The 19,756-nt window shown below is 40.2% G+C and overlaps 1 protein-coding gene across 1 annotated transcript in view; it reads left to right on the top strand.

Annotated features, from left to right (window-relative positions):
- Positions 1-19,293, top strand: part of map2k5 (mitogen-activated protein kinase kinase 5) — a 65,726-nt gene extending 46,433 nt beyond the window's left edge. The window contains exons 20-22 of the mRNA XM_078282858.1: positions 1,111-1,172; positions 2,458-2,503; positions 15,718-19,293. Of these exons, the coding sequence (XP_078138984.1) occupies positions 1,111-1,172; positions 2,458-2,503; positions 15,718-15,828 (219 nt within the window). The 3' untranslated portion in view covers positions 15,829-19,293. The remainder of the gene's footprint in view (positions 1-1,110; positions 1,173-2,457; positions 2,504-15,717) is intronic.
- The last annotated feature ends 463 nt before the right edge of the window (positions 19,294-19,756 follow it).

Here is a 19,756-nt window from a genome sequence, read left to right as displayed (position 1 = left end):
CATGAGCCATGTATTAGGCTACTTTTACTGAATTAGGCTGTGTCAAGGAAAGGAAATAATAATATCTGCCTGAGAAAAGATTTGTTCTAATCTTGGTTTCAGTCTATGTAGCCTTTATTCCAGATCATGACTTAATCTAGGACAGGTTTTTGTCTTATTCCCATGACCCGTGTTGTATGTCACGCTGTCTCTGTCTTTTACTTTACTTTCCATAACCTGTCACAAAAAGCATAAATTACATTGATTCATTAGTCATCCACATGTTCATGTACCCACAGTTGATAATTTCACGTTTTCTTTTTCTCTTCTCCTCTGTTTCTCTGACTCCCCTCTTCTGTCTTCTTGCTCTTGTCTGTGCTTCTTGCCCATGGCCTTGATATCCTCTTCGTTTGTCCTTTCCATTGTCCTGTTCTCTATACGCGTGCATACAAGGTGATGATGCTCTAAAACAGTTCTGAATCATCATTCCCGAAGTATGAACTTGCAAGGACGTTAATGAGTTTGCACATAACTTTGACGAACTGACCAAGAATTCCTTCATTGTCCTATCACCTGTGTACTTTTAACACTTTTAGTACACATCAAGGTGTCATTCAAGGGCAATAAAAAGGTCCCATTCCAGAAGACTGTTTTTATCCAAATCAAATTTATTTTCAGCCAGTATTCACTAAATGTTGAGTTTTTAGTTGTTTTTTTTAAAGCAATTGACCCAGCCTATCACACTTGTTTCTATCTCCAAGCCTGCCCCCATATTGAAACTAGCAGTTATTTTGTCTTGTGTCATTGTGTCCCTCCAATAAAAGGTTCAGGTGCACTTCCTTAACCGAGGAGACTGTACAATCTTCTTTTGCATGCCTAAAATCCCCTCATCAAGGTCGGCTTTTCTTACCAAATACATCGCTGAATGACCAATTTTTTTATTTATTTTTTTATTTTTTTTGTTTCAGTTTTCTGGTATATGTTCTTGTTACAGAGTTCACTGGTTTTATTTAGGGATTCTTTGTCATCTGTGTAATTGAAGGAATTAATGTGTTATTAGTATTATTTGTTCTATCAGTGGATTGTCTTTTTTGCAGAGTAAAATCTAACTGTTCCCCTCTTCCTTTCCAGGATCCTCCTGTTCTTCCTGTCGGTCAGTTCAGTGAGAAGTTTGTTCACCTCGTCACTCAGTGGTGAGTCTGTTGCCATTACAATGCAGTACTCAATACACGTTGTTTCAAAGAGACAGACACCAAACTGATTTCAAATAAAAAATCACCTTTGATGGATTTTGAGTGTAGGTTTTATCTTTCTTCATCGTTTACTTTCTAGAGCAATTGTTTGCAGTTCTAGCATTACTAGCTTAACATGGTCAGCACATCCAACCATCTGAGCCCCACAGAGCCAGAGCAAACAATTAGAAAGGCCACACACTACATTTGACATAGATGAATCACATTATTCTAGATGAATTAAGGGTATTATGGTACACAATGGGATGGATTAAAGTCTGCATTTATTTGCTTGTGCGTGTGTGTGTGTGTGTGTGTGTGTGTGTGTTAATGGACTGTGGTTGCAATGGTTTTAGCTGTGATGTTCAGCGCTGCTCAGAGTGAATAAAAAGCAATTCTTTTTGCGGCTGATTTATCTACTGCAACAGAACAAAGACAATGTTTACCCTGCCTTTGGCCCTGATTAGTTAGCCTCTTGTAACCTATACAGTTACACAAACATCTGCATATACACACCCAAAACACATGCAAGTGTGGTGTATGTGTGTGTGTGTGCGTGAGTCAGTGTGTGTGAATGCAGCGAGTGCTCACTAGCTGACTATGCCAGCTGTTGTTTACCCCACATCCCTGCCTTATTTACTCAAGCAGGGCACCTCTCTCTCAGGACAGAGTGAGGTACGGTGCCCTGCCCAGCCTGGCGCAGGGCCGGCACTGGCATCTCCCAGGCTATTCTTAGAGGGTCATGCCCCACTCGCTGTGATACATCACCCAGTAACATGACTAACTCCAGACGGGCCCCAGCACTAATCCCTCAAAGTCCCCTATGTAGGTCGTTTTGACAGATAGTGCACATATACACTCCATGGAGGAGACGCACGCACGCGCACACACACAAAGACACACACAGACGCATAAATCCACCTGGTGATCTCTGTAGGCAACTGATGCATTTTTAGCGAAGAAGAAATGAGAGATATGAATTAAATGATGCTGTGTGAAGTTGTGGCACTGTGTGTAGTTGGATGCTGTTCTAAACTGTGATATTGCTGGAGTTTGTTGTCCATCAAGGCTTCTCTTCTCTGAGATTTTTTGGCATGAAAGGAGTTGTTGTAAACCTCCTCTTGAATACTTAATTGTAAATGAAAATTATGCCATTGAAATGGTAGTTTTTATAAACGCATCTCTTGTGCATTTAAAAACACTGAATAGTGGCTGGATAAAGACTGCTTGTATCTCTTTTTTTCAGTATGAGGCGGCACCCAAAAGAGAGGCCTGCCCCTAATAACCTCATGGTAAGTTAAACCAAGGCTTCCCTTAAAAAGTTCCAAGGACCACAAAGTAAGAATTTTGAATAACTGTGTACAGAGGGTGATCATATTCATGCATTCCAATAAAAATTCCAATTAAAGATCATTTTATTATCTCCGTAGCCCTTGGAATATGCGATTGTATTTTTTCAAAATGATTGAGGTTTTTTCGGGTCATGGACCCTCAAAGTTGGCATTGCAACGTGGAAACAACAGTAATGAACTTGTTGCTACCAATGAAAGATGTCAGAGAAAGGTCAGACAGAAACCTTGAGGTAGGATTGAGACCTACTTCAGCTCTCTAATTCATTGCATTGGTGCCAATCTGAATGAATCTGAATGTATAAGAGTCAAAGAATTCTGGTTCACAAGTTTTAAAGACTAATGAAAATTTAAGCAAGGGACAAAGGAAATCATTATTTTGTGTGTGTGCGTGTCTGTCTGTCTGTCTGTCTGTCTGTGTGTGTGTCTGTCTGTCTGTCTGTCTGTGTGCATGGGTATGAACATGTGTGCCCAACACCATATGGACTTGTGATTTTCACATCTTAAGTGCATTTTATACTTTAATGAAAATAGCGTCTCTGCACGTAAAATGACGCTATTTGCGTACCTGCCCAAGAATCCCAACTGTCTCTCGAGTCTACGCGGAGTCGCGCACTCTGATTGGCTGATCATGGGCGATCATGACGGCATCCAACTCCAACACAAACCATTCCGCTCCAGGTGCATTGCTATAGTCGGGTCCATGTTTGTTTTTACCGGTGATTATCATCACGTCTGCTTCCCGTTCTTCTCTTCTTCTATGTTTTGTTTTGGTGCGATATGATTTTTTTTTTAAACACTGCCACCCTAAAAGTGCGGGATTTCAACGACATACTACGCACACATCAACGCAGAAGTAGAAAAACCTAAATGTAAGCGCCGCTGCATTGTTTACATTCTTGCTTTACATTATGTTTCCATTATGTTCGACTACAAAATGCGCTTTAATCTACAGAACATAGTTTGTTCTTAAAGAAAACACCTGTAGTTTGGCTCCACCTAAACAACCTAGTGTCTTGTCTACAAAGTGGAGAGACATAGACATTATTCATGAAACTCACTTGAAGGTTTAGTGTTACATTATGGGCATCATGGTGTTTTTTTATTCATAAATATGAATTACTGGGTCAGTTTAACCATTTGCTTTTTTGTGGCACCACCAATCCCTTTTGGTAATTTGCATGTTCCCTATGAGCAATTCAAAAAAGCAGGTGCAGCAATTTTTTTTTTACCCGCAAGCATTAAGTAACATTCAAAGATTAAGATAATACTGTATCCAGATAATTCAATTTTATTTACAAAAAACTCTGAACCTTATAATTCCAAGGTCATGATTTTTTTAGTTTTATAAAGAACAGAAGTGAAAATAAAGAATGCATTCAAGGAGGACTCTGTGTCCTATATCCATTTCACAGATATATTAAAGAGAAAATCCACCCTAAAACAGTGATTGTTGATGTACCTTGCAGTCCACAAAGTTCCAGCTCTCCCCTTCACCACATGCCTTCTTCCCAGTGTGGACTTGATGGTTTTCTCTGATCTGGTGTTAGCACACAAGGCCACAGCAATTTGCACAAGCTGCCTTTTAAGAGTTGCAACACACTCTGGTTTCTGTATCAGGACCAAGGACAGCGACAGTTAGGTCCACAGAGAGAGGAGGGGTGTGGGTGTCTGTGTGTGTGTTGTGGGGAGGGAGGGATGGAGGGTGTAAATGCAGAGCTGCTAACAGATTGTATGTTCTCAGTCTCACACCAGAAAGGAGGAGTGAAGGGAAAAGTTAGCTGGACAGTTAAAGGGAATTCATGCCTCCAAAAAAAAAAAAAAAATGTGGTTCACTTGAGGGAAAAGAACATCCACTATTTCTTTTTGGGCCATTCAGTACGTTGGGTTTTTTGATGGTTTGCTGCTAAAAAAAAATTTGTGACTTGTTCACCCTTCTTTGAACACAACTTGACACCAACCGTTCGTACCTGTTCAAGACTAGTCTATTCAACTGTTGCAGTGGAACGGAAATTCGATTTAGTGTAATACAGGATTCTATTGTACATCCATTTCCCAGCAAACGGACAAACGTCTGAATGCCCAATCAACACATTTTGTAGACTGCTCACGTATTATTCATGCCCTGAAGGAGAAAAAGTATGAATAGTTAAAGAGAGCGAATCGTGTTTTTTTTTTTTTTATTATTTTGACGATCAACTTTGCCAGGAAGCATCAATGTAGCCATGATCTTGCTTTCCTTTTATCAATATATTTATCCCCCTCTCTTTTCACCCGCATACTGCTTTTCTCTCTTTCCTCTCTACTGTTTTTGATGGAAACGACCGGGGTCATCTGAGCTCGCATGGTGCCATTTTTCAGCTTTGTTCCTGATCATCGCTGATCTCTTTTGTTTCTTTTTCCTCATCTTCCTTCACTTTCCTTCTCTTTCTCAAACTCTCTAATGCTCTCTCACTCTTTCTACCTCTTTCTCTTCTCTCTCCATCCATCTTATCATTCCTCCACTTGTGTTTTTGGTTTCGCTCTTCCTGTAGGACCTTTCATTTTCGTCTTTGCCCATGATGAGCTGAGATATAAGGTCATGGACGCCTGGCTTTGTGGCACCAGCCTACTGATTGTCTTTCTGTCTCCTCCTCCTCCTCCTCGTTCCCTCATCCCTCCCTACCTCTTTCTCTCTCTCTCCACCTCCCCATTCCCCCAGCCTCCTGCGTACATATTAAAAGTCTGTACCTATTCTATCTGTATGTTAATACACCTAGCCACAGCTGGAAATCCCTCCCCCCTTTCTTTTCCCTCTCCCTCTGCTTCGCCGAAAGTGCCACCAATGCTAATAGTTTTTATCTTTGCAACTCATTCCTCCTGGAAAGTAATGCTGGAAACTACACACTCAAGTAGACGCTGAGCAAATTATGTTATTTTACGACCGTACCCCCCTCACCCTCTAGCTCACTGGTTAGCTCATCAGGTTTCAGCGTGTGGTTTCTCTAATCATTGGTATGGCTTTTATTGACGTCATTATTGTCACTGGGGTTTGATCCTATTAGACGTTCTTTTAGGTCTGCTGGGATACCCGATGCCCGTTTGATTGCATGTGTGCTCTTGATACGTTCCGACTCTGAAGCTTAACACAATGCGTTACACGTACTTGTACTGAATGTTTTGCTCATACTATTAATATTTTATCCTATTTAATTCAACTTTATTGTCATTCCACCTTACAAACGTGCACAGTGAAGTGAAAACCTTTTTCTTGGGGTCAAGGTATTTTTTTTATTTTCCAGACAAGAATAAAAGGAGAGCAGCATGGACAATAAAAACAAAAACAGTGGAAGCATGGACAGAACAGTGCATGCATGGATAGTGCAAGACAAAACAATGCTAAGAAAACAAAACAGTACAATGCAGTGTTAACAAAAGTAGTATAGAATTGTCTGGAGCATAAAATTAAAGCATAAAGGCTCAAACATATCACACTTCAAACAGGAGACCCTGGCACTGGCATTTGCCAGTGTCACAATGGGTGACATATTTTATTGTCACATAAGTTCTGTAACCTGGTATATAGCCTCTTTAGTCTCCTTAATTTTATAAATTTATAGTTTATAGTCATACATTACAGTATGTTTTTAGATTTTGTTAATTTGTTTTTCCTCATCCATATCTTGGCGACTCGTCAAGTCAGGTTTGTGAGGTTTCTCAGACTAGTCTGATGTCAATCACAGGTGTCAAGAAATAATGGAAGGACAATCCCAGTGGCCTGAACACCTGTTGAGAAGCCTAGTTTAACATCATAAACATATCAGGATTCTCCATCCATCAGTTTTAGACTAGCTTGATAAAACTTTACAAGCTAGTGGACTTGACAAGCTGCCAATGGGTGCTAATTAACAAAATCCAAAAATGCCTCCTAATATATGACTGCAAATTAGGAATTTATCAAAAAAAATATGCATAAAAACACGGACATTCCTATCAAGACAATTATAAAGTCGAGAATTCTGTCTTTGCAGTGTTAACAGTCCAGGACGTAGGTATAAAGGGACCAGTGCAGAGAATTTACGTGTTGCAGTTTTAACTGTAGTAATGTAATATGTGAATTAGTCTGAAGAAAAATAATGAAACAGAAAATTCCTCCTTGCCCCCTGTCCTTTCCACTGCATTCCACTGTACAATGAGCATGCCCTGGAGACACCCTTTCTCCTGCCATTAAATACCACAGTCAAATAGTTTTCTGGCTTCGTAAATCACACGGATGGACTAATTTGATTCATTTCCCCCCAGTTTTGCACTCTGCAACTGACACATCTCAAATATATTTTAAGTGCAAAAAGTCTGCGCCCCAGTTCCACCTATATTTTAAGCGGTAAAATGTTTGTGTATTATCAGTGTGTCTTATCAATACGTATCAATGTACAGGCCACTAATTTACTGTTGTTACAGCTCATAAACCTGACATTTTATTTCTAATCTCACATTAAGGACACAGTAAATGTCTACAATAAATAAAGCTAAGGAAACTAGGATATTAGGATATCTTAGTAACTTTGTTTACTAGGAATTACTGAAGTTTACTTGTAAAGAAACTTAAATGAGAGTGGATAGTTTGTGTCAGAAGGCAGTTCAATAATTCAATAATTTCTAAGTGCTTACTGGTTTGTTATTCTGAAACCATGCTGTATGGAGACATAAAGAATTGATTTAGTGTCATAATATTGTAGGTTATTCATATATATTACCAGTCAGTATTGGTATATTTGTCTATAAGGAAACAATTTATGATAGTGAAGTTACAAACCTGAAAGCATTCCTGTCAACTCTTTGGAAGTTCATCCCTGAAAAAGCCAGAGACCAGACACACTGGCTGATCGTCATAGCTGGGGGGCATAATCATACAGAAACCTCATCGTACTTGTGTAAAAACTTAATTATATCATTATATAAAATTTGATGTATAACTTTGGGAATCCGTCATATTGTTTCTTGTCACAGCTGCTCATTCAGTCCTCGTAAGCACTGAATCCTCAGATATAGCCTGCAGTCAGTCCTGAACATCAAATACATCAGTTTGACTGTTGGACTCGCTCCTCAACACAGAACGGAATAAAATTACTAAAGGGGAAATAGGCCTACTTACCTGTAAATATCTGAATAATCTACAATATTTTTGACACCAACTAATAGATCCTTTATGTCTCCTTACAGTTTCAGAATAACAAACCAATAAGGACTTAGATTATTGAGTAATTGATTATTATAACTGCCCTCTGATGCTGAATGATGAACACATCCACTCCTTATTGTCTCATTTAAGTTTCTTTACGTGCAAACAAATCAGTAATTCCTAGTAAACTAAAGTTATTTACTATAATATCTGTTTCCTTACCTTTATTTATTGCACATGACTGTGCCCGTATTGTGAGGTTAGTGATAAATTTCAGGTTAATGAGCCGTAACGACGGTAAATTAGTGGTGTGTAAATTGATACCTTCCCAAAAACCCTTAACACCCATGGAAACATTCAGTTGATCTGAGCCCAGATGGTTTACACTATGACTCATATCTGTCAATCACTTTGTTGTCCACTAATCAATAAGAACAAAGATCTAGCTGAGCTCTACATTGTCCATTTCACATATATCAATAATATATCTTTCCTCTTCGCTTCCCATTCCTACAAGTCCCCACTCCCTTTGTAAAGAATGACATGATGATCCATCACATAGGAAAGTGACAGTGTGTTTTTCTCTCCCCGTACTACTAATGCATCTTTTATTGTGGACACCCTATCCTGTCATCATAAGCTAATGACGTTGGTCAGTTCAGGAGACTTTCCATTGGCCTGTTCCCAGGACGTTAGCTGCAGGTATTTGGTGATGACCTATCCTGTCTGAGGTTTCTTGCTTTTGATTCGATATAGGCTGTTGTTTTCCTTCTCCGCCTCCTTGACAACAAGGCCAGGTCTGTCTGCAATTAATTGTCTGCACACATAAGTTTATTTCTAAGGCTTTAGGGCAATAAAGGAAGAAAATATTGTCTTTGTGGTCCATTGCACCATGCCTAATTTTAGTTGATATGTAGGATCAAATGCCATTGGTATACCATTATTTGGTATGTGTGTGCATGCACATGCACTTTTGTGGGTGTATGGGAGAGAGAGGAAGAGAGAGAGTGATGATCCCACACCCTTCCATTCTTTGATTGTGATTTGATGGACATTTCAGCCTCCCCTCCCCCCTCCCCTCTTCATCCCCTATTCCCTATCCAACGGCCTTCACACAGCCTTTTAGCACCTTTGTTAATGCAGGCCCCCCTTCTGCCTTTCTATTCATATGCACACATACACGCACATGCGCTCCCTAGCCCCTTTCCAACCCCAGAGGCACCAGATGAGCCCCTCAGTCTCTCACAAAGGAGCCGCTCCTGTCTCCGACTGTCCCCAAATCTAGCTGCGACCTACACACATGCACAAACACACACACACACACACTCACACACAATGCACAGATGGAAACTGGATAACACAGGGCAGCGTTGTACATTCCAACCACACACACCACCTATCCATAACCGCTGTCAACAGAGGATCTTAGATATCAACAAGCCAGTCAACACTATCAGCCGAACACCTCCTCCTGTACAGTTCTGCAGCATCAACCAAATAATCACACTCTATTGGTCCATCTACAATCTCAACATTCTGACTAGCAGAAAAGTCCTAACTGATTTATAGTACATCTGTTACAATCCAAGCCAACATAATAACCCATGACCCTCACCACCTACACTGTTCCTTGATTTAATACTTTAATGTACTAATTCCATTCACTTGCGATAAGACAATATGCTTAACAGTACACTTGGGTAAAAGCTTTATCCCACTCACCATCACCATCATAGTTTTCCAAAACATGTATACCCAATGTGATATTTTTCCAGCTTAGTTATATGGATTTTTGTTTATTGTGTGATGCCTTATGTGGGTGATGTCTTGTACGATTTTTATTTGTTATGCATGTCAGGCTGTAGAAAGTATTTTACTCTCTGAGGATAGTGAAGAGCTACATTTCTATTTATATTGCTACTTGTGCAAAAAGGATTCTCAGATGCATGCTTATTTATCATTGCACCTCTTTCTTGGCTCTCTTCCTCACATCTTCTCTGTCTCCTCCTCCCCAAACTTTTTCTGTCAGCACCTTCACTTTGAATTTGTTTTTTTTTGTTTTTTTCACTTTTCACCCCTGGGTCTTTGTTGACATGAAGCCCTTTCACACATGCAGTCTTCTCTGTTACTGTGGCAGAACTTTTACATCTATTTGTCATTGTAAATGATAGCTGGAGTCCAAATTACAAAAAAATAAAAAGTGTTTTTTAGTGTTAGACCATGTACCATTTCTTAAGCATTGAAAGTGTTGTATTATTGTTAAAAATGTCTTCAGATTGGACGGTGCAAAAATACGATTTCCTCAGTGTTCTGGTATAAGAAGAAATTTGCTGGCAACTGTCAGAAATGGTTAGGCAGCAATCAGACTTAAAACATATGTAGAAATACAAGAGCTATCTTCTGTTCTCTTCTTCACTGACTTAATTTGGTGCCAAATCATGCATGTGTGTTCTGCTCATTGTGAGAAGTTTGTTGTCCACTGCTGTGTCAAGTGACACATGTTATCAAGGACTCTGCTATCACACTAAGAAAATTCAAAAGTGACTTGAATTTCAGTTCATCCTGCACTACCACTGTCTCCTTTGTTCCAGAAAAAATCTCAAGACATCTGTTGCACTTTTGTATACCTGATAGAGCCATTAGGCCCTGAAGCTGATGGTGCTCTTGCATGCCTTACTGCCTTTTTTTTTTTTTTTTTACCTTTTTCCATTTTGGTGGCTAACATTTAGTGTTCTGTGCTCTTTGATTGGTGGGATATCTGGAGGAAGCCCTGCCTCACTACGGGTGATTATCAAATCCAAGAATGCCAAGTCGCTACTTGTGACCTTGTGGAGAATGTTCTTCCCAAGTCGTCTTGGAGAGAACGATCTTCTCATGAAAGTGAGCACAGAGACGCTTCCTTACAGTTTGAGATGGGCTGTGTGCTTGATGTCGCTCGCACAATCAATTAAGACACACAGCTGTTCGTTTTCCCATCTGTTTAGAATGGCTCTGTACTAAAGACTATAGTGCTGCTCAGACGTGATGCGTCGTTCATGCAGTGAATGTTGGAGCTTCCCATTTGTTCTCGGCGGTTAAGTCACCATTTGATGCATCCTTGGCTGGCAAGTAAATTTCCGGGATCTTTATCCCCCATCCTTGCGTTCTTTTGTTTTGGAATGGTGGTTTCGGCGGTTATATATTGTGTAAAACACATCATGGAGGACACAAGAACTCATATTGAGAAAGAGCCTAGGTCTTTCTGTGGCAAACAGTTTCGAAAATATGCTTGGATCAGCAAGTTTAGAGGGGGAACAAGATTGTAACATTCATAAGTGGAGATTTCCCCCATTCCCTACGCACTAAGATTGGCCAAAGTGCAGACATACACACACACATACAGTATATGCATACACACACCAACCAATGCCAGCCAGTTTCCAGAGGGAGCTAGTGATTAGCATGCAAATCTGTAAAGACCTAGTTATTCTACCTACCTCTTCACCTCTCTCTCTCTCTCTCTCTCTCTCTCTCTCTTTCTCTCTCTCTCTCTCTCTCACTCTCTCTCTCTCTCTCTCGCTCTCTCTCTCACACACACTGACACACACATCATGTTCCTTCCAACACTATTCTAATGAGGTGATGACCAGTCTCTTGTTATAATTGCCTCCAACTCCTTTTAATTTCTTCTGAGCTTATTAATCATACATAGAGTTATTTAAAATCGCATAAATTAATCTTCGATTAAAAAGACCCATCAAAGGCTCCAAACAATTAAAGAGTTAGGTAGAATTTCCCCTGGGTTTAGGCCATTTCTATTTGAGCAGAGCATTCAGGTGATTATCCCGTTTTGATGTGGCCAGACGGTGATTAATGTAGCCATACTTTTAAATGAGTCCCTCCCCCATCTCACCTCTATCCACGCACTGCTACAGCAGTAAGCCAGAACACCTTTAATGACCTAACTAAGGAGTATTTATTCACTGTAACTCTTTCCTTACACTTTTCATGCTTAATTTAGGTTGCAGGTAATTTAATTATTTGAGGATTATGTTGTTCATGGTGTGTATGTTTGTGTGTGTGTGTGTGTGTGTGTGTGAGAGCGTGTGTCAGAGAGAGAGAGAGATGTATTGGTATTGTAGTCAATGTCAGGTTGTGTGTGTGTGTGCCTGTTTGTGTATCTGAACCAGAACAACACTTGAGGCAGCTTGTGTCTATGATCAACGGGGAGTCTGCAGATAACTTTGTCCAAGTTAATCTTGTGTTTCTACAGTGTTTTGGCGTGTGTGTGTGTGTGTGTGTGTGTGTGTGTGTGTGTGTGTGTGTGTGTGTGTGTGTGTAGTATGACAAGCCAAAGCCATGCACCCTCATCCGGGTCAAATTCCATCAGACATGGCTGGTGTGTCAGGGTTAGTTTCTGGAGCAGAGGTGGAGAGCTGGATATTAAAGACATCACTCTGGACTTCCCTCTTTATTTGTGTCTCTCCCTCCCTCACTCCCTCTGTACTAAGGCAAGGGGGAATGATTGATGAGATGGGTATTCAGCGCATAGGGGCACCCAGGAGCGTCCACTCCACCCCTCTCATACTGACACAGACGTACACTGATATGAGAGTAATTAACCTCAGACTGTGTTAACCCCAGCTGCCCATTAGAAGGACAACAGGATTGATGGGGCTCCCCCCAGTCCTTCACAATCTCTACAGTCTGGGCAGGATTAGAGCACACTGAAATGTATTACCATTTTCTTTTGCAATATAAACTACACCGGGCTAATCATGCAGTGCTTGAATGCTTGCAGTTAAGAGTAATACCTTGCCACATTCGAGGTGTGGATGGATGGTTGACCCCGAAGGGCAAAGGAAGGATAGAAGTTAGGCAGCATTCAAACATTCTGATTTTGGTGATCTTAAGTGAGAATCACAGTGCTACAGTAACACTATATACACCTTTTGTGTGATTTTGTGTCTCCCCTACCTGCTGCATTGCAGTGTAAGTTATACACAGCCTTTACTTTAACATATTTGCCTGTCTAGCTACAAACAGACAAGGAGAACCCAAGGAGGAAAAAGTGGACATTAACTGCCAGTCTGTCCTAGTTTGTTACTCATCTTACAGTACATTGTCTGTACCAGTTTGGGCGTTGCCAAGGGATTTGTCACGTTCTGCTGTGTCACTTTCTGCGTCAGATCTTAAGGAGTCAAACTAATAATGCCACCTTCATAGATGGACTTTGTCCCTCTTGAAGTTTTAGATATTGACAACATGTGCTTATTTGTAAGCAAATAATTTGCAGGGCTGCCAAGCATAGTAACATAGTTGGAAAATGTGTTTGGGAATTGTAATAGTGTACAACAAAATAGTTCTCTGTGGTGTTGTGAGCATGTGTTGCAAAATGATGTGCTGATCTATCGATGCACCTAGACACCTACCTGCTTGCACTTACCTGTAAGCCTTTGTTCCAGTCTTGAACTGTATAATGTATTAGGAAATTACTAATAGAGCAAAAGCCTTTGTCCACAACGTCTTCTTTTGTGAGTCAACTTCTTAGTTAGGACTCCCATTAACAATGTGCTACTGTGGTAGTTTCTCTTTGTGAAGAACAGATATCATCGAAATCAGTGCTGACAAGTCCATTTACACAGGCTGGCCACAGCGTTGTTTATCTAATTGTACCTCTAGACACGACAAATGGAATTCATGGGTCAGCCTCAGTTGACGTGTCTCATTTACAACCTCTTCCACTCTGATCTCTGACCTCTGGGACCTGGCTCAAGTCTAGAATCTGGTCCCCCAGATGAGGCTCGGTGTTGGGACTCTTGTCATTGAGATATCACGTGTGACATCTCTGTTTCAATCCGCAGCCTTAGTGTTGCTCTGCCTGGAATTGTAACAAGTGAGCACTGCCAATATTTGGTAAACCTGATGAGCTTCCAATCAGCACAGACTAGACAAGTCTTTGTGTATTGTCTACAGTTTATTTATTGGCACCATTGATAAAAATCAGTCAAACGTTGCAACATAAATAGCACAAGGAATTGACCGTATTCTTTGCTCAAAATTTGGAGAAAATTATATTATTTAATTAAAAAGACATTGTTTAGTAAACTAGGTTATTTTTAATGAGTGACAAACAATCATTATTGCTGGTACCTTTTGTTGCACAGCTCATTTTACCTCCTGCTTAGTTTCAGTAGATTGGCACTTATACTCAGTGTAACAGCTTCATATATGACTAGGGATGGGAATTGATAAGATTTTATTGATACCAATGCCATTATCGATTCTGCTTATCGGTCCGGTTCTTTATCGATTCCCTTATCGATTCCCGATCAATTTTCTGTGTGAAAAAAAAGTAGGCCTACTCAGGTTTTCAGCGTCAACGCAGCTGTTTTATTATCTCGAGTCTGAACACAGTGTAGAATGTCTGCCTAATAACATTTGAACATGTTAAAATAAATTACAATGGTCCTTTTCTTAAAATTATATAACTTGGAAAACAAATAAGATCTTTAGATGGTTACCCTAAGATGTTTCAACATATTGCTGGTGTTTCCACCCTTAAGGCTGCGTTCACACACAGCGTTTTTTCCCCAACCACCAGCGCCCTTTTCTCATTAAAAGCAATGGGAAGCGGCCGCAAGGCGCACAAAAGGCGGCCGCTCCCAAAAAGCGCTGCAGCGGCGTTTTTTTCGTCAGAGTGGAGCGCTTTCAAAAGTTGAGAAATGTTCAACTTTTCAGAATAGCGCCGGGTGACGTGAACCGCTTTTTCCCAGCCGACCAATCACGATGACAGAGACGCTGGCCGTTTCCCATAGCAACAACAAATATGGAGAAAGTGAAAGTGCCGGTGGAGAAATTGGAAGTTGTAATAAGTGAATTTCCGTTACCGCAACAGCGATCTTGAACCAGCTGGTTAGTGAGCTAGCAGCTGCTCAGCTAACGTCAGGTGACGTTGCCGTGATCCGCTTCTTATTTCTCCTCACAAAAAGCGCTCCAGGTAGCGCTTTTTCCACATCAAAAAACGCTATGTGTGAACACAGAAATGATAATTTTACAGACGTTACAAGTAGCACTGTTGTCATCTTTCTTCGTGAAATGAAGCCCGCTTTGGACCGTGTATTCCTCTCCGCCATGACTCCTTGTTGCAAGTTTCCAGCAGCGTAGATGCAGAGTTTGACGTCATGACGCATGAGTTTTTGCAATGCGCATGCGCAACTGTCAGAAAAACATGCCGGCATCGATAAAAGGAATTGATAACCTCGGAGGCATACGATTCCGATGGATCAGACAATTTGGAACCGGTTCTCAACTGGAACCGGTTCTCGATTCCCATCCCTATATATGACCCATGTAGGACATGAAACATTTGTTTGAAATGGTTTGACAAGCTGTTACAGAAACTTCTTGCATTTGAACACAAATCTGTGGTGCTTTCACATTTGAGAGCATAGATGCTACTGACCCAGGGTGTGGGTTGAGCTGAGTTCCTCATGGTTTTATGATTATTTCATTACTGTCATGATCTAGAATAGTTACATAAGTGGGATTAAACAACAAATTTTCAAAGACTTTCAAAGGCTGCCAACAGTGAACAGCCCGCCCCACTGTTCACTTTGTCAGCCACAATCCATGTGGCACTGTGCCTCTCCTCAGTCTATGATCAGGCCTTATAGAGTGGGGCGGACCCACTGTTGGCAGGTTGGGAGGAGATGGCCGCCTTCCAGTCAAAACTCAGGGAATTAAAGTCCCTTGTACCTTGATCCCCAATGAAATGATCCCCAATAAGATTATTCTGATCCTGATGTGTGTCTCAGGAAGTTCAATCTGAATTATGAAAAATTCACCTCGATTTTCACATTTCAAATTAACCTCTTTTCATATCTATGTATATTTCTACAAAACCAAAGGAATTAATCCATATCAAGATGGCAATCACCTTCAACTTTTGCATTTTTTCTCAATTCAAATGACATAACACTTACATTCTATTGTATGTCTCTCTTTCTTTCCTCAGGATCATTCCTTCATCATGCAGTATAATGATGGCAATGCGGAGGTGGTGTCAATGTGGGTTTGTCGCTGTCTGGAGGAGAGGAGAGCACAGCAGGCCCAGGGACGCATGTGACCCCCCGTTTCAGCTTTTCACCCCGACCCTCGAACACTCACCGAGGGCTTTGGGGTCAAGTATGTCCATACGCACCGTACCATTGACTTGATGTGGATGGACAAACATCACCAGACATTCATTTAGATAGTTAATGGCCTGTGAGAAATTCTTCCCTTCCAAGCGCTCTTAAGCCAAGACAGTGGAGAGCTTGTATCCTTTGAGCTGTTGTTTGTTGAAATGTTCACCTGTGCCCCCAACACTCGGACAGACGTCTGCATATACTTTCCAGTGAGCGTCTCCAGCCCCAAATTTACCCCCACGTTGTTTAGGAGTGCTACAGGTGTGCAGTGAGCATCCCGCTCTGATTCATGGTGACAGTCCTGATTGACAGGATCAGTTATAATAAATAACTTCAAAACATATAATTGCATTACACTGAAAAAGTAGTGCTCTGTTTCCAAGATGGTTTCTCAAATAACCCTCAGGTGAAAACCTTGTATCGCCAAAATGTAAACTTTTCAGGAACTCAGAAAAACAGCCTTGTTTTTAGCTTGGCCGCCATTTATTTTTGAGTTTGTGTTCTGGGCTTTGAAAGGGTTTCATGAGACGAAGAGGTCAGAGAATTTTCTCAACCCCTAGAGGATCATGAAATCCTTCAGTTGAAGTGAAAATTTGAGTTTTTGACACAACAACAGCGTTGTGCTTTGCTGTTGACAGCTCTCTAACGAATGTTAAGGTTTTAGCCTGTGTGTAACTGCCCATGTGTGTGCCTGTTTATTACCTCATCAAACAGTTTTCACAGTAATTGCAAGGGATTGACATTTTTCCCACAATTTACCCATTTTTTTCAGTACTTAGACTGTAATTGTAGTCTCCCGGTATTCCCTAACCTTGTGAGCCAGGCTGTCTTGCGAGTTTATCACAACATATAGAGCACTGTCCATTAGGAGGCTGGAATAAAAGGCCTGAAGAAAACTCTCTGGGTCCGATCAGCTTTGGAGACTGATCTCCAGGAGTATTTCTGTTTCTGCCTGCAGCCGCCCAGCAGAGTCGTAAACAAACAGCAACAAGGAGCACTCCAGTGTTCGTTGTGTCACTGCAGTCATAACAACTGTTACACAGTGAATTGAGGTGGAATAAGATACTGCCAAACATCTCTTGAGATTGGCAAGGTTACTGTCTTTAGGGTTAGGGTTAGGGTTAGACAGTACATCTCAAGGAGCTGGGCTTTTCTTTCAGTTTAAAACTTTTTTTTACTCTATTGCACATCTTTTGTTTCCATTTGTGCAGCCGTTCCTGATGTTGAATGCTATTGAATGAACTGTTGGAGAGGGAATTTTGCTGAAGCTTTCATTCAGTACCTGCTATTATTTGTTTAACACATTTTTTTTGTTTGTTTTTTGAGACCATGAAGGATGAGAGGATGCATTCACACATGACTGCAGAATACCTTTTCTTCATTCCAAATTTTGTGTTTTGCCCACATTGTTGCCAATAAATCCTTACTTTACTAAGATCTGTCATGGATGATGTAGAAATAATAGAATTTTATTGGAAGATCAGTAGGTTTCCTGTAGAGGGCATTTCATTAATGCAGTGCACTTAACGCCAAAGCAAACCTTGACAAGCCAAATGGTGATCGATATGGATTTCATAAGATAAGGCAAAGATAGAAGGTTATGTGACTAAAGTAAAAGGATATAAATCAGTCGCTTTGAGAAGGTCTTTGATATTTCCTTCAAATAGCCTTTAGTTGAATGGAAAACCTGGACTTTTTGTTATCATGGGCAGCTGATGGAATGAGTGGCTCAAGTGCAATTAAATGCAGTTACTTGGTGCAAACTGTGCGAGGATCGGGGGGAAATTTAAAGAATGTAATGACGGTGCACCAGTGCAATACAAAAGGATTAATGCACCTTTTTAGGTGAGGAAAACTGTCCCTAAAATTTCAGTCACTGGCCTTGTGCTTTAAATCATAGAGTTGAAAATACACTTGGTGTGTGTAGCACAATCAAACTTGTGCACCATTACCATCTTTATGGTTTGGGAACTGTGTACCAATTACTTTGACCTAGTTTTACATGAGAGAGGCTAAAGTGTGTTTATGTATCTGTTTCATTTTCCAGCGTCTTGTTTTCAGAGTGGGATATTGATTTGGCATCTTTTGCTCAATAGATTTATGTAACATTTACTTTCCGGTGTAACTGACCCTACTGCTGGGCAGACGATGGAGAAAGTATGGGTGGGAAATCCCAGGCTGCAATGCGAGAGGGAAAGTCATCACAGCGCCCTCTATTGGTTGTGCTCAGAGGCGAATTTGATATATGATTTCATTACAGACGACACAAAATTAAACTTTACATGGATTTTTTTCCAATGTACTTTGTTCTGTGTCTGTTACGACAGTTATGGTAAAGTTGGTGCAGTTAATCACTGATGGTAAATTGTTGTGCTTGTTAATGGCATTGAGCGAATTGGGATTTTTCTCAGGAATGAATGCAACCAGCAGGGGCGCTATAGTTGTCACTTTCCCTCTCCTTATGAACAAATCTGTGGGTGCCATGAATTGTCTCTCTTTGAAACCTGTAAATGATGCACAACTTATTCACTTTTATTTTTATATATGTATATATATATATCCTGTTACCTTAATGTTGGGAAGCACTTGTGTACAAGATGCTACCAACCTTCAAGAAAATGAGTTCGGTATTACTTTGATAATTAGCGCAACTCAGAAATTGATGTTATTTGGATTGATAAGATGTTCCAATAACTGAAATACATCAACATGTAATTTCCAACTTTGGTGAATATAATGATTTTTTTTTTTTTTTTTTTGCATTATGCCACATATTTTGTTCATTATGCTCAGTTGGCTAATTGTCAGTTTGGATACGTGAAATTCTACTATATTCTAATTCCAACTGTGGGACTTTTATCCATCTTACATAAAGTTTAGGCCTTAAATGTAATTACTTCTGTAAATACTTTGCTCTTTGGTAAAACTATTAAATTAGAGTGGAAAATCATGAGAGTATCATAATGCCCGATGGCTATTGATAAACACTTTGTTTAAGTATTTCCGTAAGTCAAATGAAACAAGGAAAATTATACATTTATTGCACAACTGCTAAATTTCTGTGAACAGATGTGCTGTGAACTCCAAAAGTTTTTCAGACAGACATCTTTGACTGTGATTTTAAAGATGGATATATGTAATATCAGTGGAAATATTTATTATTTTTTACTTTCAGCCTGCTTACAACAGAGATCGCCTCAACTCTTGGAAGTGACTGTCACCCAGTTATTTTTGCTATTATCACCTGTTTTTGCCTAAACCATGAACAATGAAGTCTGTGATGGGATCCAGCAGAAATATCAGTGTTCGGATATCATTTGGCTGATAATTGCCTTTCCCATAGTTATCTGTGTTGGCACATACAACCATAATGCACAAATAAAATTAAAGGTATTTGACTATAATTACTTAAGAGTAAATTTTGAGACTTTCTGGTTCACATTTACAATCTTGAGGTGGCTAAAACCATACTGGTCATTTTTTAATATGTTGATATTTGGATGTCTTAGCATGGAATAACCCAAGCAGAAGCATCTTGATATCTTAAGTCTGGTTCCAAGCCAGTATTGACACTGTTTTGAATTTCCCAATGAATCTTAGTTAATCCTTTAATTAACAATGCCCCTTTTCCTGGGCATTCATTTCAGCATCAGCCTGTGAAAAAGTGCTGCAGGTGCACCATATCACTGTGCTAAGACTTGATGAATATTGTGCTTACATTGTGTTGTTATACCACCGTAAGCATGTTGTGTAGGAGGGAGATTTCCATCAGGGTCTTACAGAGTGTTATTGGACACTTACAACACTTTTCCATAGGTTAATACACTGGAGTAAGACCAAAGTAAAGTGTAATCGGCTTTTATTACT

This window comes from Centroberyx gerrardi, chromosome 1 (assembly GCF_048128805.1).
Source record: "Centroberyx gerrardi isolate f3 chromosome 1, fCenGer3.hap1.cur.20231027, whole genome shotgun sequence".
Taxonomy (NCBI): domain Eukaryota; kingdom Metazoa; phylum Chordata; class Actinopteri; order Beryciformes; family Berycidae; genus Centroberyx; species Centroberyx gerrardi.
This window is presented reverse-complemented; position numbering and strand designations above follow the sequence as displayed.